We start from the raw sequence: 24,791 nt of genomic DNA on the forward strand, positions 1-24,791 counted from the left end.
TGTGTATTGTCACCTTATGGAGGAGAATGAGGGATGCCCGCCATATCTAGACTCGGTCGTGGGCCAATTGAGCAAGCCATGCATATGCCTGAGGATCTTCTTGTCCATTTCGGGCTACCGCTATTTCTATTCATCTTATTGGTTGGTCTGTGATGGATCTCCGGTAGGGCAGGTCTGATCTTCAGTCGAGGGCTTTGTTGCCCGTGTCAGTCTCTCCGGTATCCACAGTGGTTCTCGTCCCGGTTCCTGTGGGAAAACACAAACCGCGCCTCGGTTCCAGCTGATTACCGGATCCGGGCCCATCCATTGTCCTGTCAGGACATCTTTCCACTTCACCCACCCTTTATGGTTGGGGGAAGGGTTGCAGTGCTCCACAGCTGGGGAGCGATTATCATTATTTAAATTTAAAAAATTGTGTGTGAATAGTGCCATGGATAATCGTGCCTTTGGGGCCAGGCCTTGGCCTACTCCCCCTTTTTGTTTTTGTAAAATTTCTTTGAGGCTTCTATGAGCCCTCTCAATGATTCCTTGACCTTGGGGATTGTATGGGATACCATGTTTTAATTGAACCTCCATCATTTTGCAGAACTCATTGAAGGCTTTGCCTATATAGGCTGGTCCATTATCAGTTTTTAATATTTTTGGTTTGCCCCATGCGGCCCAAGCCGCCAGGCAATGATTGATCACATTAGACACTTTTTCACCTGTTTCTGCTGTTGCAAATATGACGCGAGAACAGGTGTCTGTGGAAACATGAACATATTTAAGAGTCCCAAACTCCTGTATATGTGTGATGTCCATCTGCCAAACATCACCAGGGATCAAACCTCGAGGGTTTACTCCCATCGGTATGGCAGGTTTGTATGTGGCACAGGAGTCACATAGTCGCACGATATCTCGTGCATCTGCTCTAGAAACATGGAAATGGTTTGCTAGTGTCCTGGCATTAACATGAAATTTATCATGGAAGGCACGGGCTCGCTCGATTGGTGTTAGTAAGGTAAAAATCCATAACGGGCGAGTGGCAGTGTCAGCAGCCGCATTCCCCTGTGCCATGGGCCCCGGCAGGGATGTATGTGCTCTTATGTGGGTGGTGAAGACCTTATGGTGTCTGTTCTGAAGCAATGTCTGGATAGACAGGAACAGTCCAGCCACTGTGGAAGTGGATCTAATTAAACTGGCAGTCTCAAGCACTTGCATAGCATTGACCACATACCTAGAATCGGAGACAATGTTAATGGCTTCTGAGAACCGTTCAAGAATCATTTTAACGATCTGCAGTTTCACCACCTGAGGCTGATCAGGTTCAAATTGTATGGTAACCGGGGGCTTGCCTAGGATCACATAGGCACCTATCCCCGTCTTGGAGCCATCTGTATATATTGTAGTTGCTAGGACTAATGGCTCAGAGGCAGTAACCTTTGGAAAAATTATAGGGTGCTGAGTGACAAATGACAAGATAGGGTCTTTAGGGTATTGATTGTTTATATCCCCATGGAAAACACATCTCAGAATGGCCCAAGTATCTATGCAGGCAGCCAGGGTCTTGATCTGGCTGGCGGTATAGGGTACTCGGATGGCTTGTGGTCCTGAGCCAAAATGTTGGACAGCTCTATCATGCGCTTCAAGGGCCAATGAAGCGACTGCCTCCGGGTAATGCTCTATGACTTTTGCAGGTGAGACCTTAGGGTGTATCCACAGTAGTGGTCCTTTCTGCCAAATCACCGCTGTGGGCTGTAGACTAGTCTGTAGCAAACAGACATCAAAGGGTCGCCCTGGTTTAATTCTGTGTAAGGTAGCCCCACCTAAGGCTTTTTCCACTCTCTGTAAGGCAGCTCTTGCCTCAGGAGTGAGCCTCCTGTGGGAGGCTATATCTGGGTCTCCCTTCAGAAGGTCGAACAGGGGTTTGAGATCTGAATTTGGTATATGTAAATATGGCCTAATCCAATTAATGTCTCCCAATAGCTTTTGCATGTCATTTAGGGTCCTAACGCCATCCATCCTAATGGTGACCTTCTGTATAAGTCTGGAGGCGACACTGAGGTCCACACCTGCTGACCCAGGGGTGGCCCTTGTTGAAGGCTGCCACCCTGAGCTGTCCTGTCTCTGGGGCGGGGGCCCGCCTGTGAAGGGGGCCCCCTCTGGCCGTTTTTTGGCCCTCTAGCATCTTGTCCACAAATACGGTTGCCCTGAGCATCAAAGACCGACCTACACTCCTCAGCTTTGTGTGATCCCTTTTTGCATCGCCCACAAACATATGGTTCTTCATTCCTAGGGCGAGGCCTAGCATCTGCATTGTTTGGGCAATGACGTTTAATGTGTCCTGGCTCCCCGCAGGCAAAACACCCTTTAGCCTTACATTCCCCTTCTAACCCGCGAGGTCCCCTCTGCTGTACAGCCGCGGCCAGGAGAGCAGCCACTCCCGAGTTGGAGAGCGGCCCCCCTATCTCTCTGCATATCCTAATCCAGGCATTGAGGTCCTTGTTCTTATGAGGAGCTATCGCTGCCTTGCACTCCTTTGTACACTGTTCAAAAATCAGCTGCCTTACCAGCGGTCGAGCCACTCCCGGATCAGAAAATATCTTATCGGCAGCATCTTGCATTCGGGCCACAAAGTCAACAAATGGCTCTGTGGTACCCTGAATTATTTTTGAAAGACACAAGGAGGCTGTTCCAGCACCACTTACTTGCTTCCAGGCGCGGAGTCCTATGGCATTGATTTGCTCATAGACAGCGCCGGGGAACTGGGTCTGGTCATCAGCGTGCCGACCTTCTCCCATAAGCATTTCCTTGTTCCACCCCCGGTTTCCTCGATTGGCGTTTTTCTCAGCCTGCTCGGCAGAGAACTCTGCATACCAGGCTCGCCAATCCAGGTAACTGCCCGAGGGCAGACAGGCCTTTGCCAGCTGAATCCAGTCCGCGGGGGTGAGGGGCCCAGAAGACAGATTCTCCAGCATGGCAATGGTGTAAGGCGCAGTCGGCCCAAAGGTTGTAACTGCATTTTTAAGTTCTCTAATCTGCTTTATCTCAAAAGGCTCCCATACATTGTGTCCCTGGCCCATAGCTACTTGTACAGGAAATATCCCGTAGGGGCCACTATCTATCCCAGGTGGATGTACCTCATGAGACAAGCGTCCCCCCTGCCAAAGCCGCCTGTAAAAATACCGACCCGCCGGCGGCGGAGCATAAGACAGCGGCCGTGATTGGGCGGAAAATGGGGGCCCGTGCATCACTTCCTGTTCTGGCGAAAGGGGAGAGAGCTCCCAGGCGGCCGCCTCGTGGCGAGGAATCGCCTCCTGAAACGGCCCCCAAGGTGGGGCGGAAGGCTTCGCCTCCCTCTCGCGCCGGGGAGCGCTCAGGAGCTCTCTACTCCTCCGCAGACCAGGTTGAGCAGAGCGCAATTCGAGGGGCAACGCTGGAAAAGAACCCTGCGACTCCTTATTGAGCGACTTAGGCTCCTGACAGCTGGTCTCTTTGGCCTCCTTGCCATTCAACTTTCCCTCGTCCTCGGAGTCAGACGACTCCGAGGCTAGAGCCCCGTCCTCCTCCTTAGCATCCTTGTTCCCCTTGACGGGCCCCTCTCGGGAGCTCCCCGACTGGGCCTGCTCAGATACCCTGCGTACTTTTGTAAGCTCTTGAGAGCTTTCTCCACAACCACCCTCGCTCTTAGTGCCGCTACCTAACATGTTTCCCATTTTTTAATATGTTACTCACCGCGTGAGGCCCAAGGAATCCGCCACTTACGCGTGAGCCTGAGGGGAGTCTAAAAGCCCTGTAGGTGCGCGCCACCCAGAGCCCAGGCTTATCCCCAACTCACCTGTCTCGCAGCTCTGTACTGGAGCGTTGTCCACTTCCACGTCTCGGGGGTGATCAGTCCCCGGGCGGGCCTCCAAATGTCGATGTCCGCTCCCGGCCGGCAGGAAGGACACACGACAAAGTCTGGTAGTGGACAACCTTTTCTTTTTATTTTCCTTCTCCGTACAGCCTGCCCTGGGTTCTCCCAGCTGAAGCCTCCTCTGGTCCGCTCCCCGCGGCTCCTTTTGTGCTTCAGTCTGCCCCAAAGCCTCTACCGGTCCGCTCTCCGCGGCTCCTTTTGGGCTTCTACTTCCGGGCTTCTATCTGGCTTCTACTTCCGCCCAGGGGTGGCACCGGTATATATACGGGTAGAGTGTCCAATCATGTTAAAGTAAGCAAGGCAAGCTGATTGGCTAACATCATCAGTTGCCAGGCAGACTATATTGTTGAGCGGGTTGTTTACGCGGTAAGCAGGAAACTAACATATTCGATGGGAGGGGTAATCTACCCCAGGCTTTGCTCTTTACCACAGGCCGCACGTCCGCCAAGTGAGGCGACCGGGCTCGGGGCTGCGGCTCCCAACAATGACCATTGTTCCAATTTTGTTTTGATTTTTAAAAACTCTTAAACTGTGAACTCTTTATTAAGATGCTAAACTAAATAGATGATGGTACTTTTTCAGAATCTTATCATTCATTCATTCATCTATAAGAAGTGCTTTGCGGAGCTTTTACCCTGGCCTCAGTTCTTTTGAAGTACAGCTGTCAGAGCAGCTTTAAAGTTTTGCCTCATATTTCTTTTAAATTTTATTTCAAAAGGTGCAGGGAAACTCAGAGTATGTGCTAAATATTCTGAGCTCTTAGTCAAAGAAATTTTAGTTTTCACAATGCTTTTCTTTCATTTATTAAGGAGTAATGAGAAGTATGTACTATAAATATGTATAAAACATTGGATGCTTTAATCACCACAATACCTGGCTCATCTTATTTTATAATTAATATATATATATTTTTTTCATTTTTATCGGTACCAGGGATCGAACTCACGACTGCCTGCTTGCAAGGCAGGCGCTTATGCCGCTGAGCTAAATCCCCAGCCCCAATTAATATTTTTATATTTAATTTTCTTAAAATTTGATTGGCCTTGGTATCAGTGATTTGAAATATATCGCTGAGGGACTTCCGGGAGAACATGGCGGACAGATAACAGCAACTACCGGCGGCTCTCTGAAAGACTCGGCTCAGAAGCCAGGAATGGTGCGGACTAAGGAGACATAAGCAGGTGGAGATATGCTCTGCTGACTCAGGAACGAACTGGGCTGAGAGAAGCCAACTTAGAATGCAGTCCTGGTGCTAAAACAGGAACAAAAAAGCCTCGGTGTGGAGGCTGGAACCGCGCCATTGTAAGCTGCGATTTGGGTTTCCCGCCGCGCGGCCGCTGGCTGCCTCTACAGCGGCTCGGCAAGGAGAGAGACGTGCAGAAGCTCTGAGAACAGCAATCTGCGAACGGCAGGGAGGCGTGCACTGACTTGTGGTGAGGTGAGTGAGAGAAACTGACACTCTACCACAGTTTGACTCCAGCAGAGGTCTTTCTGGGCCCGAGCAGTCCTGCGGGAGCAGGGCGCGGTGGCGACTCCAGCCACACATCCCCCTCTCGGGCGGGATTGGTGAAAAGTGCCTGGCCTGCATGACGCTGCCGGCGGACCTGGTAGACTGTCCCAACCCAGATCCCAGAGCCTGACGGTGGCCGGGAGGGGAGACGCGTAGGCTGCCTGGTCCGTAACTCCCTGGTGCGCAGCGGTGAGCGGGAACACCTAACCGGCGCAATTCGATCAGGCTGTGGCTAACTGGGAGAGAAGCTGGGCCTCTTATATAAGCTTGCATATATAAGGAACAGAGAAGAAGAGGCAGCATGGGAAGAGGCAGCAACAAGAAAGGCTCCTCGGCCCCCAATTCTGAGAAACAGGCAATAGCAGACACTGCACCAATACACATAAGGCACCATATAGAGAGCCTCATAGACCAATTCAGGAATGAAATTATCAATGACCTGAAGCTAGAAGTATGCAGAATAGTTAGAGAAATGCTAAGTACCACCCAAGAAAAAACAGGTGGTGGAATGGAAGAACAGAAAAAAAGGGGAGAATTGTTTGATGGAGAAAACAGAGAAAGCATAGAATACGTGAAGCAGGTTCAAAGGGACTACCAAGATACTAAGAAGTCTATAGAAGACTGGCATAACAGCTTGAAAGAAACTAAGGACAGACTATCTGAACCGGAGGGCAGACTTGTAATATGGGAGAATGAAATGAAAAACTTCTTAAAAATAACAAAGAAACAAACAGCAATAATACAAAGACAAGAAGATGATAAGAGGATCCATAACTTAAGGATTAAGAACATAAAAGAAGAAGTAGGGACACAAACAAGTGAACTACAAAAGCTACTCACAGAAATAATCCAGGAGAATTTTCCTAATTTAGCAAAAGGTAAAGATACTCAGATGTATGAGGCATACAGGACCCCAGCTACCTACAACCCAAACAGAGCAACACCCAGGCATATAATAATAAAAATTCCAGAAATTCAATACAAGAACAGAATATTAAAAGCTGTAAGAGACAAGAAACAGACCACTTACAAGGGAACACCCATCAGAATTAGAGCAGATTTCTCTGCACAAACCATCAAATCACGAAGAGCGTGGGGGGAAATAATTCAAGCTTTGAAAGATAATAATCTCCAGCCAAGATTGAGATATCCTGCACAACTGTCCCTGGAAATTGATGGAAAAACAAGGTGCTTCCAGGATAAAGAGGAACTGGGAGAATTTGCAACCACCAATTCAACTCTACAGAGAGTATTGCAGGATATTCTAAAAAAAGAAAAATACAAAGAATCCAGAAATAATGGCAGAGAGGCCACAACGAATGGAGCAGAGAACAAAATAAAGAAGACAAACTGACAGCTACTGACAGAAAAAGAGCTTAACAGAAATGAGGCAGAGAAGATTGGATGATAGGAACAGCTATTTTGGAGAAAATGACATCTTAATAGGTAATACTGATTTAGTATCATCTTGTTTTGAAGTCTCATCTAGCTTTTGTCCTTCTGTCTCCAATGGTCTAAATAGGCTGTATCTTATTGGATTTTATTATGTACAATAGTATAAGCAAAAACCTTTTAAAGACAAGGAGATTATACAGAAACCATTGTTCATTTTCTGTTAGTCGATTCTAAATACTCTGTAATGCTGTCATTCTCTTGAATGGTTTTACGTTGTTTTGATATACTTAATGCTACAGTATACGAAGTTGTACTCAAGGATTTCAAAGAAAGAAACAATATGGTAACTACTTTTAGGTTAGGATTATCTGGTGGTGAAACACTTCTGCTTAAATGGTTATGTTTTGATCTGCGCTGTTTCGTTGTTATGCCCTCTTTTATCTCAATCTCCACTCCATTATTTACTTTTTTATCTTTATCCTTTTAATTAAAGGAAAAAAAATAGCAGGATATATTATAGTAACCCACTTTGACTTTTCATTACCTTGATTTAAAGCCCTGTATTACTCTCACCATCTGGTTTTTAACTGATGTTCCCCTATTCTGTTTTGCTGGATAGTATCAGGTTCGAAAGTTTAGGCATCAGCTGTGAAGATAATGAGATTCATTATGACGCCCATTCTTGTTGACTTTTATCTACTTTTGAAGACCTACAATGTCTCCAATGTTTTGGTTTTGTCGGTTTTATTCTTTACTGTTTTGTTCAATTGTATTATAACTAATGATATAGGCAATTCTATTAGAGATAGCGGGAGACATTATGGTAACCATTGTTGATCATCTTGTATTATGTTTTTACATTATCTATTATGTCCACCCTTTTGACTTGACCGATTCTGTTTTGTTATGTCACATTTGGTTTTACTCTCTTCCAAAAAAGTAATAAGAACCGTGGGAGCAATGAAACCCAAAATGTGTAATAGTCATGGTACAAAATAGAGGAAAAGAAAGTGCTCTAAACTACATAACTGCATGTATATTTAAGTGTATAAGATAGAAAATGATATCACAGAGTTTTATTGGATCAATGAACAGAACTGTTTGCAGTATCATTGATGGAATGTCCACTTTACAAGCTTTAATTTTGTGACTTGAACAATTATTTCTAAGATGACAATATGTAATCCATTAACTAGTGATTTCCTACTGTTCATTTTTTTTCTGTAAATCTGTATAACTTGTACCCTTTCCCTGCTTTTTTTTCTTTTCTCCTTAAATAAAATTTAAAAAAAAAAAAAAAAAGAAATATATCGCTGACAGGTAACTGGTTGTTGCTCTAGTTCTAGCTACCATGGTCAATATGCAGTACTTCTGCAAACTTTGATTGCAACTAATTGTTAGAGAGAAGGAAGTGGTTTTTTGCTTCATATTTGGAAAATACTTTGATATTTATAAACAATGATTAGAATACTAATTGGATGCTTTTCCTTTTAAATTATTAGTTTTACCCATATTTATTTGAATACCTGCGTTCAGCATCTATCAGTCATTTTAAATAATTTTAGTTGCATAAGTATCATAAAAGATTAAGAATACCTTTATACATATTTTAAGTAAAATTGGTTGGTTTAGGTTCTTGTCTTGACTAACTGGATAGGGATGCCTTTTTGCATATATATATGTGTGTGTGTGTATATATGTATTTTACTATATATATACATACTTTTTGCCATATATAATATATATTTTGTCCATATATATTTATATATTTTTTGTTTATATGTAAGCATCACTCACTGATGATTAGGGTTCAGAGAATTAATAAAGAATGTTGTCCTCAGAGGGTAGAATTTCTAGTTTCACAATTAAAATTGAATTCAGAGTGGTGTTCTCTTATTTCTTAGCATCCTTTTTACTCATCTGATAATTCTGAAAAATCTTTGTTAGCTTCTTTTTTGCCATTATAGTCATAAAAACAAAAAATGGTTTTTCAGTGTTGGCACAAGTGACGTTTTTGGGTCAGATAATCCTTCTTGGAGTTGAGTGAGGGTGCTGTTGTGCATTGTGCAGGATGGCCAGTACCATCTGTGGCCTCTAGAGATGCCACTAGAATGCTCCTTCATCGTGAAAAGTGTTATGGGTTGAGTCTCATGCAGTCACGGGGTGGGTTTCTTTCTTTTTTTTTTTTTAAGAGATTAAGACAAAACAGGACATAGCAAAGCAGATCAGAACAGAACAATGTAAGCAACACAGAATTTCACTAGAAGACAACTGGTAATTAACAGTAACTACCACCCTGCCTTGGCGCCAGCCGATTGTGGACTGAAACCTCCACAAACTACAAGCTATATCAACTTTTCCTTCCTTCATTCTGTACATCTGGTGTTTTGTCTCAGCAATAAGAGAAGAAAATCAAGACAAAAAATATACTGTCCCCAGAATCACCTAATGTCCTCAGAGGACACAATCACCTGTTTTAGGCAAGCTCATCATTTATGTTTTTAGCATAACTGAGAATAATTGATGAATATGCAATAACTCCTAGGAGAATGAAATAGCAAAATGTTGTAAGATATATGAAAAATAAGAATACTATTATCCCATAATGCATTTTAAATTTTTAAAAGACTTCAGTGTACTGCCACAGTGATTTCAAGATAGAGTGAGTTTAAATTTGTTTTTTAAAAGTAAGTGTATTTTCTACATGTTCTTTAGGATTTATTAAGTATCAGTCTTAAAAAATAAAATAGCTCAAAAAAGAAATTCAAGAACTAAACTGAGTCCATGGGTTCTAATGTTGTACTTAGAGTATGAGGATTATTCTTGAGATCTTGGGATTTGGTTGGCTTAAATTAACAAATCAGAATACTTTGGTAAAACACCTGGTTTTAATTTTAAATACGCTATAGTATCATTATCTTGCATTGGTAGCTACCTGCTAAGTAGCTCCTCCTTCCTGAATTTTAAGCCTTTACGCTCTGTGGAATTAATCTATCTAATAACATTTTATAGCAGTTGTTGTTAATTAACTCCTTGTTGTGTGCCTGGAATCACAGCTCTAATTCTGAAAGCTTCTTCGTTTCATCAGCAACTAGGTGGCAGCAGGAGACTGAGGAACTCACTTCAGTTCACAGCTAAAAAATTAAGCCAAAATTTGACCTTGGGTCTTTCTGGCCTAAGCAGAATGGTGACACCGTATTAATTCAGCATCCTTAGGGGACAAGATCAGTACACATTGAGGCTGTAGACCACTAGCTCATGACTGCCTCGTATTTGCATTTTTTAAAATGCAGTACAATTTTCTAAATGAGTTATAATTTATTTAAACATTCATGTGTGTCTTTGGTCTTACTTATGTTTTAAATTTTCACATCTATTGGGAATTAGTTGAACTTTAAATAACAGCTCAGTATTTTCCAGCCTGGATAATGTAACAGTTGTCTCCTTAGGAAAAGTACATGTGTTTGGTTGCAATATCCCGTACAATAGACTCTAGCAATTTGGGTAAAGATCAGTTAGGAATAATGGATTTGAGGCTGGGGATATAATTCAGTGGAGCAGCACCTGCCTGGCAAGCACGATGTCAGGAGTTTGATTCCTGGTACAAAAAAAAAAAGAGTCATTTGGAAATAGATTTTTCAAAAGTGAATGATTGCCCGGTAAAGAGTGTTTTAAATATAACCCGACTTCGGCTCATGTTTCTCATGGAAGCTGTTCGCCATGCCACAACGAAATCCTTTGAGGAACAGGTTTTTAAAGGAGTGGTTCATTTTGCTCCTCTCACAGACTTACTTTGAAATCGATTCCTGGGCTATTTTGCGGGAAGTTCTACCATTTCCCTCCATCAGGGAAGCACCAGAAGCAACGCGGCCCGCTGATGTAGTCTCCCAGGGTCAGGCTGGTCTCCTGCAGGCGGGCACTGGACCGGCGTCCTGCATCTTCCTGTCCCGGTCTTGCAACAGAGCCATGCAGGAGCGACTCAGGCCAGATGCCACATGGCTCCTGTGCAGCCACAGTGCCCTGTGTGTGTCCGGGGGCGCACGGGATGACATGTGAAGGTGGCCATCCTCCCTGGTCCTCCCGTTCTCTGCACCTCAGCCCTGCCAGCGGTGGGCCGGAGGAGGCGCCCCATTCCCAGAGCCCCAGCGCCTGCTCATGGAGGCCATTGCATGTGTCCACTGTGGGGAAAGGAGTTTGGGGCCCTGATATGGGGTCTGCCACGCCCGCGAGTGTGAATCCACACATACAGCTTTTGGTCGTCAGGGGGCTGCCTGGCATGTGACTGCAGTGTGGTGTTTGGGGCACCCTCAGTTTTATCTTCTGGGTGTGCTGTGCTGGAAGGGGTAGCTGTGCTGGTGCCTAGTGGACATCTGTCCCGTTTCACATCTCAGAGCTGAGTGTGGGCTGTGAGGCAGGCACTGTGATGCATACCTGTTATCTTAGCACTCTGGGAGGCTGAAGCAGGAGGACACCAAGTTTGAGGCTAGGTGGGGTGGCTGAGTGATTTAGGGAAACACTATCTCAAAATTAAAAGTAAAAACCAGGATGGGGTTGTAGCTCAGTGTGAAGGCCCTGGCCCCCTTCCAGAGAACCTCAGAATGCACAGTGTAGGCTTTGGAGGCTCACAGGGCTGGATTCTCCTTGTTGGTTTAGATCTTGTTGCTTCCTAACCGTGCTACCCTGATAATTTAACATTTCTGAGTCTTAGCTTTCTTCCTGTGTCAAACAGGAAAAATACACCCACCTCTTTGGGCTGTGGTGAGGATCAAATGATGTATTTGCTGCGAAGTAGATGACGTCATCTCTGGTGTAAGAAACTGCCGAGTGAGAGCCATTGTCACTGCTAATAGTGGTCAGTGTTGTCCTCAGTAGCGTTGGCCTTTCCATAGCCTTTCCATAGCTGCCCACGGTGGCCTTTGACTTGAGCACTTCCACGGTAAAGAGTATTTTAAAGATAACCTGACTTCGGCTCATGTTTCTCATGGACACGAAGCTGTTCGCCATGCCACGAAGCTCCAGGAATATTCAGATATCGCGTTTTCCCCTTTGGGTGCAGGTTATTTTACCCCTTTAACAGCAGTGGATAGTTCTCTCTAGTTGATGTTACGATTCCAAACAGTGAATTTTTATTTCATTTCTGACTCTTCTTTTGCTAATAATTTGTATTACTAAAAAAGAAATATGGAAAGTGCTTCATTAGTACAAATCAAACATGCTTTTTCTCAACATATATTTTTTGTTTTTGTTTTTTTTCAGAGTCAAAAATTGCACATTCAGACGAAAGGAGGCAGCGTGACCTGCATGGGGACAGTATACGGAAACATAAATATTCACACATCAAGTAAAAGTGTAAGACTGAAGCTTTCTTAGTAATTGAAATTTTAGCCAAAAAGGGGAAGGCTTCTCTAAAGTTGGTGGTGTAATATTTTTTTCAATGCATTTTGGGTCATTAGTAAATTCAAATTTGGAGTTGAGGTGGTTAAATGTTATGCAGTTTATGATTTTGACAGTTACTTAGATCCTTATTTAGAATTAGTTAAAAAAATCTAAATATTTAATTTGAATTCTAAAGGAATTTTTATTTTGATCATAGTTTTAAATATCTCATGAAGAAATATCCCCAGTATCAAGATTGTTTTTTCCTTTGTGATAGGTTAACTTGAGTGCGGTATTTTCCAAGACCTGTTTACTGCACCTTTAAACACTTAAGTTTTGGCCCGTGTTTTCTGTAGTGTTGTCCACAAGGTGGCACCTGTTGACAGCTTTACTGCTCCCCAAAAGCTTTTTTTGTAATTATAGGGAATTTGGTAGTTATGGGAGCAAAGTTTGTATTTTTATGTCAGTTTTTGCTTCCTATGATTTAGCATCATATTAAAAGTATAATTTTAGAAATATAAATCATCATAGTTCTTTTTTGAACGTGATCTGTAGTGTTTTAAATGTTTAAGACGAACCTAAATCTTTTGTTTTTACCAAGGCACTTTGGTTATAAAGTTGCTAAATTTCATGCTCACCTTAGAGATTAATCATGTCTCATGCTTAGGTATTGCTGGCATGATTAAATAAGACACTTTATAGCATTGTTTCTACTGTGGTCATTTTATTTTCCATCTTCTTTCTCTCAGAACTTGGGAGCTGTTTCATTTCAGTCCCAATGTTTAAGCAGCCTCTAAGCTAACCTAGGAAGATATGCAAAGGTGGCCTGGCCATGGGTGACAGCTCCTTGAGGTGGCCTTGTGCTTCATTGGTCAGAGCGCTGGGCACTTTGAGGTATACGAGGGGAAGGGACGAGTTGGTGGCTCCTTCAAGCTCTGTGTGTTAGTTGATGGCTGATGTTACTTGAAATGATCCTAAGTTACCAGAATACGGCATTACAGATTTATGCTCACATGCAAGCATCAGAGTGGTTTTGTTTTGTTTTGTTTTGGTACCAGGGATTAAACTCATGACTTTGCGCTTGCCAGGCAGGTGCTTGTGCCACTGAGCTAAATCCCCCGCACAAGCATCAAAATGTAAATCATCTCTTGGTTATTTTCCATTTAGAGTAATTTAGCCCCTCATTAGTTATCTGTCCTGACTTCCATGGCTTACTGCATATTTATGTTCTGCTTCCTATTGTATCATTTGTTCCTTGCCAGACTGAATTTTGTGATGTGCTCAAGGCAGTCTAGTTTTTTTGTATTTTTATTGTATGTAAAATGAAATCTATGAACTTTTAACCTATGTCATCCATGGAAATATGTCTGGGCAGCTGAGAGGCCCATAGTGGACTGGTTAAGAGCACACAGTGGGGACCCAGGACCTGTGTGAGTGCCATTGGCTTCCCTGCCCTCATCTTCTGGCGCCTCACTTCACCTTTGTGTGTCCCCACTTTCTGAAGTACAGGGTTAGAGTAATGGGCCTAACTAGAGCGCTGTCGTGAACATTAAATAACTCGGTGCAGGGAGAGCACTTCAGTGTCTGGCAATGTCTAATACGAAGTGTGACCAAATCTTTTTTTTTTTTTTTTTTTTTTTTTTTTGTCTTTTTCATTTTTATCGGTACCAGGGATCGAACTCACGACCGCCTGCTTGCAAGGCAGGTGCTTATGCCGCTGAGCTAAATCCCCAGCCCCTAAAGTGTGACCAAATCTTAAAAATCGTATTATGGTAAAAGACACATTGCTAATACGCCCTGCAAAATACCCTCCCCCCAAGCTCTGTGGGTGTCTTTACCAGTGCAGCTGCTGAGGGCCGTCCCAGAAAGGCAGTCCCAGAAAGACGTCACAGCGCGTCCTCGCCCACCTAATTCTTCCCAGGATCTAGCACTGTGTGACGCCTGCTCTTCCGCTGAATTAAAATGACCACAGAAGGCAAACGCTTTGAGCCTATCAGGACACTGAGGCAGCCAGGACAGCGCGACTAAAGACACTCGCGAAGGACGATGCCCGAGCTGCTGCGGAAAGCGGCAAGGACAGCGGGCGAGGGGTGTCGGAAATGAGTTTTGAGGGAGAGCAGTTCAGGCAGTCTGTCTCTTACTGTACTGGTTTTAAAATTTTTAGATAGTCACTGTACGTTTTTATCCAGCTCATGCGGTGCTTACCGTAATGATGATGAAGGAGAGCGAGGAAACTGCAGGAAAGAGCCGAGAGGCAGTCAGGGAACAGACGGCGGGGTCTGCTGTGCTTACTCAACACGGCTGTGAAGAGTAGGGAGCGCTAGGAGCCGGAGCATCGTCGGTACTGGCTGCTTTTCAATTGTGCCCTGATCCAGTATCCTAGACTTAGTTTACGGTTTAACAGAGAATATAGAGATGCATTTCTCTTTCTTTCTTTTGTCCTTTCAGAAATCCACTTCATCTAACTAATCAGGTGAACTGAGGGTGTAGTTCTGTTTTCCTTTCTCACTGTGGGCCGGAGAAGCCACTATTTCCTTAAAACATTTGAGTTTTTTAGTAACTATATTTTACATGTTTATAGTAAACTTAGAAATTTTTTCTGCTTATGTAGAAAAGAAAATGCATCGTACTAGTTCTGTCAGGAAAGTTTTGGATCTCTGCTTTGTGCCATCGTCGGATAAAGTCTGTCTATGAGACTCTTTTCCATTAAGGACTGTGAATCAGAGCCTCAGGATTTTGCTTAAACTGTGCCATCCTAAGTTTAATTACCCTAGTTAGTATCGATCCAGTTTTTTTATAAGTGACCTCAGTGAATTTCAGATTTCTTTTAAATGTTATGGAATGACTGGGTAAAGTAACTCCATGGTGTTGTGTGATTGTTGTTTCATCTGCTTTGGTGGCAGGATATTTTTCTAGCTTCCTGGAGAACACAGTATTTAATGTTTAATGAGTTGTGTAAATCCTTGGCATTTTCCAGATACTCGGAGCATTTTGAAGGCCTTGTTAGTGGGGAGTCTAATCAGAAGTTCCCCATTGCCAGTTCAGTGGTTTCAAATATTCGTTCACAATTTATCTTTTAGTGACCCCTAAAAAAGTCTCACTGTGTATAAAGAGCCAGGGTGTGCTCAGTTTGTTGCATGTATTGTGGAAGAACTCAAACCACAAAAGTCAACTTTTCATGAAGAAGCTGTAGCTAAAGTTATTGTTTTAGGGATTTTATACCTTTACTGTAGAGCTGAAGAAAGAGAAAAACATTCTCACAATTCTGGTTGTAGGTAAAATTTCTTCTTTCTTTGACAGATTTATTGAAAGTAGATTTAAAGTAAATATTCCTGTCCATCCATAACTAGCTTAAAAGAAACTGTAGTAGTTAAGAAGCAAGTGTGTGTACATAAAATATTCGTGCTTGTTCATTAAAAAAAAGAAAGCCATTGTAGTGTCAATCCAGAAGGGAAAGAAATGATCAGTTATTTCCCGCACAGCCCTCTGGGCACTTTTCTTACTTTTGTGTGTACTTTTATTTGTCCTCTAATATTTTAGTATTCTTTTTTTTTTTGTCTTTTTTGAGACAGGGTCTCACTATGCAGTTCAAGCTGGCCTTGAGCTCACTTTGTAGCCCAGGCTGGTCTCGAACTTGCAACGATCCTCCCACCTCAGCCTCCCGAGTGCTGGGATTATTTTAGTATTCTTGAAACCCAAATTTTGTTAGACAACATTTTGAACTCTTCTTTTTTTTTTTTTTGATCCTGGGATCAAACTCACGCCTGTACACTTGCCAGGCGGGCGCTTGTGCCACTGAGCTGAATCCCTGGCCCTGAGCTTGTGATGTTTGAAGTCCGTTATGAGTGATGAGAACTGATACCAGCATGTTAACAGTGATGCTTTGTCTCTAAACACCTCAGCATACTGCTTAAAGTTGTCTCTGGGGCAAAACTGGTAAGCCTTCCTGGCAATTCCACTTTTCTGTCAACGATTTTATATTAACACTTAAATTTGTAGTGATGATGATTTTGAATCCTTAACTACATTTTACAATGTGAGCAATACTTGAGACATAAATGCATACTGAATTTTCTTAGGGAAATTTAAAGATAAATATAAAATTCCTTCTAATGTGTTCCCCAGAGAGGCAGTGCCTTGCTAAATGTAAAGAGGAAGCATCCTAGAAATACAGTCTATTAACATATAGGGAAAGCACGCGGGCAGTTCTACAGCAAACACCATGCTAACTATTACAGTACGTCGCTTTCCCTGGGAGAACCAGGGCGAGATAAGAAGGACTGCGGTTCCATCTTTAGCCGCTATTCAGCCTGGAACCGGAGGCCATGGATAAGTTAATGAAGGTAAAAATGAAATTTTAAAAGTTACTTTTTAGCACTTTAAAAAACATCAAGTCAGAATAAATCTAGCAAAAGATAAAGAATTCTAAATAGAAAATATAAAATGCTATTAAGAGAAACTACAGAAGACCCAAAGAAATGGGAGATATATATTGGGTCGGCTTCACAATCTGTAGAGAATTCATGTTTGCATGTTGCTCGGGACCCTGTAGTTAGATCTGGGTCACCAGAACCCACACAGAGATTATATAGTAGGTAATAGGTTACATAATTGCCGCTAATTCCATAGTTATCTTTTTAGCTTTTTTCTGGCCATTACTTTATAATGAACTGATTAGAGTCTTTCTGTTAGCAGTCTGTCACCATAGACAAACTGCAGGGAAGCTGTGTTAACATATCTACTGAAGATGGGTTGCTGAAAGCCAAGTATCTTTACACAGAATCGTCATCCCTGTCTTCCATGGCTGGGGATATTACTTTAGGAAGTGTTCATGGTAAGTAAAAACAAAAAAACAAACAGACCTAATACCCTCAGACTTTCCACGTAGCATACATTTTAAGAGATGCCTATAGTTGAAGGGTCAGGAACTGGCCTTCTAAATAATTAATTGCAGACTAGTCATGTAAATGGCTAAAATATGAAAATAAAATGACTCATCAACTAATTTATTTTATTTTGAAAAGAAAGTTTATGCTGTGGTATATGAAGCTAATAGTCATTCTGATTTTTGAATGAGTGTCCTTACCGGAAGGGAAGAGTGAGGAAATCTACATGGCAGAGGGAATAAAAGCAGTGTCACAGGTGGGTGTTGGGTAGGTGCTCTTGGGGTTACCAGAGGAAAGTTAAAGGTTGAATTGACGAGGCATTTCCGTGGAACCTGATTATATCAACTCAGTGATACTAATTTTGGTTTAAATGCATTTTTACTGGCAACAGGTCCTCTTAGCAGCCGCCATTTTCAGTTTTGTTTTCTTTTTTCTTTCTTTTTTTTTTTTTTTGAGGAAGCATCCTCTTGTGATTTCCAAGACACATGTCTGCAGACAAGCAATATTATGCACTGTTGTAGTGAGGATTTGCTGTGTTCAGGGTCACTCAGCCTGCTGCTTACATTTCCACAGAGCAGCCGGGCGTGGTGGCGCAGGCCTGTAATCCCAGTACTCAGGAGGCTGAGGCAGGAGGATCTAGGAGGATCGCTGGGAATTCAAAGCCACTTTGAGTCGCATAGTGAGTTCTAAACCAGCCTAAAATATATAGCAAGACCCTGTCTCAAACAAACAAACAAATAAACAAACAAACTTCACTGGAGCAGATGATGCAGATGGAGCTGTGTTTTCTAAATATATTCACACAGAATTAAGAATCACTTATCCTGGGAAGAATTGTAGTCAATGCCTTTCTGCCAAACACCTCCTGTCTATATTCCAGGAAGGACAGACTTGACCTTTCCATCTGTGGCCCACTCATTTCACTTCTGTAGTAAAGCTTATCAATATACTTGAGCAACCCCCAGATGTAAGCAGTGGGCACACATTGTTGGGAGATGTTAGAAAGCACGGTGGCTTAGTTACTTTCTGATCACTGGGACAAAAATACCCAGCATGCACAGTTTAGAGGAAGAGGGACTGATTTTGGCTCATGGGGTTTGCTGAATGGTGGGCTGGCTCCAGAGCCAAAAGGGTGAGGTGGGAGGAGGGCCTGGTCAGATGACAGCCACTTGCGCCTGCTCCTGTGTAGCTGCTGAGAAGCCCCATGCAGAGGGCAGAGCCAGGCAGGGAGCTGCGCCCACAGGTCTGTCCAGGGACCCACTCCAACCACGCCCCACCTCCTAACGGCAGGTTAGCTCTGAACTCGGCAGGAGATGGATGCATTGGTCCACTGGGGAGGCCGGTACCCCACAATCCAACCACCTTCCAGAGCCTTACATGGCTGGCGTGGGGGACTTTCTAGCCCTAAACCTCCATGAGCGGTTAGCATGTTTACTGTGCTGTTACAGCAAGTTGACAAGGAACTTTCTACTTAAAAAAAAAAAGTATAACAAAGAGTACGTATATATCTGGAATAACTCTTCAGGCTCAATTTAATGCTTAACAACTGTTCATGCAAGATGAGTTATTTATGCCCAAAACAGCTTGAGTCCAAGTGGAGTTGTAACCAGGAAATTAGATCTTACTCACTTTGTATTCAGTGGTATATGAAGTGGGCTGGGTAATTTATAACTCATATTTTTAAAATTAGCTGTATGTTAACTTTTTGTATTAGCTGTGATTAAAAGTCCCATACCTCACCCATGGAGGGGCGTTCAGAGGAAAAGCAATGCTTATTCGGATCACACATCCATGACACCCAGAGGAAAAGCTGCGCTGTTCTGGGCACTGCTCTGTGCCGTGTTTACACTGACTGCATGCACATCTGCTGTCTTAGCTTTTCTTTTAAGACAGATCCGAAGTGATTTGGGGTAGCTTATCGCTAATTTGGTACATGATAAAACAGATATTCCTCAAGGTTCTCCTTAACACAGCTAAAACAGAAACATTGCTAGGATCAAGAATTTATTCAGGGGCTGGAGATTTAGCTCAGTGGCATAAGGCCCTGCCTTGCAAGCAGGCGGTCGTGAGTTTGATCCCCAGTACCGATAAAAAGGAAAAAGACAAAAAAAAAAAAAAAAAAAGGAAGAATTTATTCAGCAGTTTATGTAGAGCCTTTTAATATTCGCTGACCTTTAATGCAGTCAAGTACCTTTCCCTGCGTGTGTGAATGCAGGTCCTCCTCTGGCCTTGTCTCAGTTGAGCTTCCCTGAGAGCCCCGGGTCTGAGGCAGGCAACAGAGTGCACTCTGTGGAAGGAGACCTCTTGGGACCCCTGCCATCCCCGTGAAGGGGGGAGCCAGCCCGAGAAGGAGGTCCAGAGCAGAAAGGACCCTCAGATTCACCAGCTTGGGGTGAGGAGGCTGGGATTTTAGCTCCCCAGCCCCTTACTTGCCCACAGCCCCCAGGAGGAAGTATGATCTGGGGCCAAGATGGCTCTTCAACCCTAGGAGACAATGGGCCACTGCCAGCCGTGTCCCAGCCAGCACTAAGGAAAGAACCTGCAGGGACAAAGGGGTCTGAAGGGCGGCTCTTGGCTTGGTGCTGTCACATTTATCATTCTTTTAGTGACGCACTGTGGGCCACACACCGTGCTGGATTTGCAGAGTTGAGCAGGCAATGACACCTGTGCTTGCAGAGCACAGTCTGGCCAAAGGGTTGCCTGGCCTCCCTTGCTTACGTCCTCGGTCACCACTGCCCCCAGCTCCTCTCCTTGGCTGTCGCTGGCCCTGCCTCAGTGCAGCCCACGTGCAGCCATCTCTCCCAGCGCTGTTTCTGATGCAGGCACAACACGAGCAGGCGTGAGGCAGGACAATGGGACAGCTGCGCTGTGGAAGAACTTCCTGCTGGTCAGCTCTGTGCTCTTGCCCTAAGGGAGGATGCGAAAGTGCTACTAGTGAAGCCTGGAATTGGGGCCTCGGGTGGTGCAAAAGAGCAGGCAAGGTTTCGGCTCCACATCAGAGGTGACGTTGGACACTAGAGGTGAAAGGAAGCCCCGTGTGCAGCTCCTCAGGTTAGTAGGGAAGGGCTTGTCTCCAGGGACCCCAAGCCGGCCCTGTGAGCGTGTATTTCAGTGAATTCTCTGTTCTCAGCACTGATGGTGACACAAGCTGGGTATATTTAAACAGGCTGGCTTGGCAACTTAAAACTTGTTTTATGGAAAAGACGTTGCTCCTTCTAAATGTCTGGCTTGCAGAAAACCAACTTGGAGAATATACTCATTGTAAGTCCTGCCTGTGCAGGATTTATTTAGTTTGGCTCTTTTTTTCTTAATCAAGTCTTAAAACTATTTTTTTCCCGGCTAGAGCTGGAAAAATCCAACATAAATGTAAAAAGCCATTTTTATATGAATGGCAAGTGTTTTCTCATAGATTTGTAAGTATATGAATGCAGAGCCCTAGCACCAGTAGCTGGGTGGCCACTGGACGCAGACCAGTCACAAGTGCCTAAGTTAGCCCAGCCTTTCACTAACGGAGGACAGCAAGGCTTAGAAGCACCTAATCGTTTACTCACAACTGCAAGTTAATTATTGGAACAGCAGGTACTTGGTCCTGGTTTCTCCACTTTAGGGGAGGGACAGTTAAATAGTGTTCAGTTGCTTTTGGGTCCACAGATGATCGCAACGGGAAATGCCACCATCACTCCGAGGCATGCACATCACTGCGTTCTGTGTTGCGGTGTCCTTGAATGTCAGGCCCATTGATTGCTGCCCTCGGCCTTCTGACATTTGGCGCAAAATGCAGATGTTTCATAGAGTACTTAGGCTCAGCTCAGTGCAGGCATTTGGGGACTAGACTCTGCAGAAAAGCAGCACTCTTACTGTACGTGTATGGCTTCCATGAAGAAAAGACAGCACGAAATCCCTCCTTGTCTGTTCCTCTCAGGACCAGACACCCTCCCTTGTGTGGGTGCCGGCACTGACAGGTTGCGTGTTGGTTTGTATCAGTGCCTATCCTCAGCTCAGCCCCCTGGCGACATCCACTCAGCTCCTTCCCTGAAGGTCATGTGCCACCTTCTTCCTGTGGCTTCTAGGGCTCCTCTGGGAAGCAGGGAGTGCCCAGAGGACCAGGCAGAGGTTTAGAAACTACAGTGTGTAGGCGACGGAAGCCTTACCCAGGCTGTCCTCAGGTGGCTTCCTGAGGACAGAGACTGAGATCCGTGCGGATTAGTGTGTGCTGAGGGAGGTGAAAGCACACGCACGTTAGCGGGCCCGCAGTCGCTCTCGTGCCTCCTCTGTGTAACTGCTTCCCCACACACCTCTCTGTCCGCCTTTTCTCACTCCTCTCCTCTCCTCCCACTTCCTCCCTCCCTCCTTTCCGTCCCTCCTGATTTTCCCATGCCACGGATTGACCCCAAGGCCTCACACGTCTTTTTCCTCGGGCATCTTACACACGTGGAGTCTTAGCACTTGTGTTCCTGGGTGATTCCAACCTTCCTCTCTAGCCGTGACTTCTAACTCGGCCATGTGCATCTTCCCCGGCACGGCGAGCAGCATTGCCAGCTCCCAGCCCCATGCACCTGCGCTGTCCTTTATTCCGCCAGCAGGGCTCCTGTCACGGCGTCCCAGCCCCGTGCTGTCGGTCTGGGCATCGCCCTGAATTCCTCTCCCTCACCTCCTGCATCGCCTCAGTCGGTAAGCTCAGGCAGGTTTTATCTCTCACCCAGATACTTCCTCTTCCTGCCGCATCTCTTTCCTCCTGGATTCTCCTCTTCGGCTCTAGACCCCCGTCACCTCTTGCTCAGCTCCAGCACTGACTTTCCTCCCATGCTGACTTCAAATCCCTCCTCCTCGCCTGCTGTCGTAGCCGATCAGAGATGCACACGGGATGTGCATGCCTTACCCAGACCCCTTGCTCAGCCTCAGCGACCCGCCTGCCTGCCGCCTTCCAGCCTTCGCCTTGTTTTCCCAAACAACATAATTTCTTGTTCTTCCTACACATGTTCATAATCTACTTAATACCTGTCAGCTCTTGGCTAGAGCCTTTGATCACAGTGTTAATGCTGTTCATTTTCTGCTTGAAATGCTTTTTTCAGCTTTTAAAAACCGTCTCCTCCTCTAGTACTCTTTCGGTATCCAGCTGAAGCACCCCCACCTTCTCTCGAGCTTTCCACTGACCTATCCCTTCTTGCCTAATTTAACTCCAGAGTAGGATCCTGTTTGGTCTCCTGACTCTTAGTATTTATCTCCTGGTTTGCAGGCGGCAAATGCCTTCCCTCCTATCCACTACACTAAGAAAAATTTTAAAAAGACTTGCGCTTTAAGGATATTTGATTGCTCTGGGTTGTGAGACATGTTTATTCCTGCCCAAATTTTTTTTACTGAAGAAAAATACACCAATATTTTTATCTTTAAACTAATTGCTTGTTTTTCCCTTCTGACTCTGCTAAATGAAGCGCTGCAAAAAAAGAAAAACTATATATTTTCTCCAATACTGGGATTTAAGGACGAGTTGTATAGCTTGAGAGTAGTGTCAGCACGGCGCTTATTACAAACATACTGGGCAGGAGCTTTACTAAGGTCTGCTTCTCTCCAGTAGTTGATTTGCTTGTTATTTTCAGTGACTAAAGATGCAATAAGCAAAACCAAAATACAGGAAATTTTTGCTAATAATGCCCATTTTGCTGATTGGTTTATTTTAAAGTATTTTATCTCCACAAAGCATTTGAGACAAGAGTCCATTTTGTACATTCTAATGATTTTAGGATGTGTCTGTTTAGGGTGGAGATTTTTCTAAATTTTGGTATGAATCGAAAATTTATTTTTGTTCACTGTTTTGAGTATGGACAAAAACTTCTGAGCTATTCTTCATAACTATATTTACAAACATTCCTTGTTTGCATAGTTTTTGTTCCATTCTGTTTTTCCTGCCGTAGAACTGTAACACTGAAGAGAGACGTTGCCTGGAACCGTAGGTCCCATGCTCCTCTGAGCTAGTTCTCATTTCTTAGCGATCCTACATTTTTGCTTCATAGCTCATTATTTTCTTGAAACCTCATCACTTTCATCATAAACACTAAGATTGGCTTTTTGCAAAAGACCGTATTTTCATTAAAAAATTATAAATTTTACTGTATTCATTGAATGCAATATAAGAAAATAAAGCTTTATTTCCATGTGACTAGATGCCTAAAGTCATCAGCTAAACAACTGTAAAATTGCATCACAGGCCCTTATTAATAGTTAAAATTAGAAAAATCGGGGCCTGCTCCTTCTGTAGATATGCAAGAGGTAGAGGCAGGGAAGAGAATCAGAGCTATGGGAGCAGCCGCGTCACCCACTTTCCTGTGTGGTCACCATCCTAGAGCTCTCGCCGGGTTCCTTTGCTGTCGGGAAGTCGGCAGGCCTGCGCCCTCTGGTTCTACCGCAGACCGTTCTTTATCCACTTTTCAAAACATTTTCATTTACCAAAAAATAACATTTACCACATATGGGGTACTTTGCTGAGCTCTCCAGACGTGAAACTAAGCAAGAAAGGTCACTCCTGTCCTCACAGGCTTCCTAGTGCCCAGCCTACCTGACCTGTGTGACTTCAGAGCAGTATACATAATTCTGCCTTTCTGCCTCGGCTGGTGTCATTCTTTTTCCTAGAAAACCTTTTCCTCTCAGCATATGCAAACCTTGCCCATGTTTCACATCCAAGCTCAGATGATACTCTCTCTCCTTTCTCCCTGTTCACGCCAAATCATTTTCATACCTTTCCTCTGAACATTTCTGGCTCTTGATTCATGCCATTCATTGAGGGTGTTAGCCTACAATTATTAATGTTTCATGTGTGCATCCCCGCACATACCCTTGAGGCTTTGTTTGTTCTATGGCTCCTGAATGGTCTGTGTCTCATGTGTTTGTCTGTTTTCTGTTGCTATAACAAAACACCTGGGCTTGGGTATTTTATAAGTACAGAGGTTTATTTGCCCTCAGATTCTGGTAACAGGCCCTACGCAGCACTGTGCTGGTGCTTTGGTGAGAGCCCCTGGCTGTGTCACAGCATGCAGAGGAGCCTGTGCCTGCGTCTTGCTTTACGATGGTGGTCTCTTCATTTTGCACACTCGTGTCCTCTACCCACGATGGCCATGTGTTTGCTGATAGAGTGCTCCCCAAAACTTGGTCCGCTTCTTGTGATTTCAAGTTTATTCCATTAGATAAAAGCCATGCCCAAAACTCTCCAAAAATGTGGGATTCTGCAGAGATGCGAGGTACAGCAAAGTCAAGCTTCCTGGGGCACATTTAGCCGAGGGCCTCTGTCAGGCATGTCCTTCATCTTTCCACAGAGCTCTATGTGTGACTGGTTAATACTATGAGATGCTGCCTTTCTGGGGTCTCGGCAAAAGGGTCATCACCTGCAGCCTCGTTTTGAGGCCATGTTCCCGCAGGGCCGTGGGTTCAGAGTTTGATGGGAACATTCTTAGCGTCAGTGTCTGTTGCTGTCTTGGGAGATCAGATGACTTTGTAGCCAGGCTTTTTCTGTGTGAGCAGGCCTTCCTTTGGCTTTAGTCATATTCTCTCTCTGTCTCTGTCTGTCTGTCTGTCTGTCTGTCTCTCTCTCTCTCTCTCTCTCTCTCTCTCTCTCTCTCTCTCTCTCTCCTTGCATTTTACCTTAGGCAGCAAGGAAAGACTAACAGCCAGCACCTGCCACACTTGGACTTTGCTTGGAAATATTCTCATGTTGCTCTGTGTGCCAGGCACATTTCCA

The 24,791-nt window shown here is 44.3% G+C and overlaps 1 protein-coding gene across 7 annotated transcripts in view; it reads left to right on the forward strand.

Moving 5' to 3' along the window:
• Fam185a (family with sequence similarity 185 member A) overlaps positions 1-24,791 on the forward strand; it is a 54,584-nt gene that overhangs the window by 4,693 nt on the left and 25,100 nt on the right. For 4 of the 7 annotated variants that reach the window (XM_063237699.1, XM_013152466.3, XM_013152467.3 and 1 more), the window contains exons 3-4: positions 12,057-12,149; positions 16,869-17,010. In XM_063237699.1, the coding sequence (XP_063093769.1) occupies positions 12,057-12,149; positions 16,869-17,010 (235 nt within the window). Of the gene's footprint in view, positions 1-4,416; positions 6,852-12,056; positions 12,150-16,868; positions 17,011-19,884; positions 20,114-24,791 lie in introns of those variants that run through there. The other 3 variants (XR_010043673.1, XM_013152465.3, XR_010043666.1) reach the window with 3 other exon arrangements.

The sequence above is a fragment of the Cavia porcellus genome, unplaced genomic scaffold, assembly GCF_034190915.1.
Source record: "Cavia porcellus strain 051 isolate PalLab524CR breed Dunkin Hartley unplaced genomic scaffold, mCavPor4.1 scaffold_2, whole genome shotgun sequence".
NCBI lineage: Eukaryota > Metazoa > Chordata > Mammalia > Rodentia > Caviidae > Cavia > Cavia porcellus.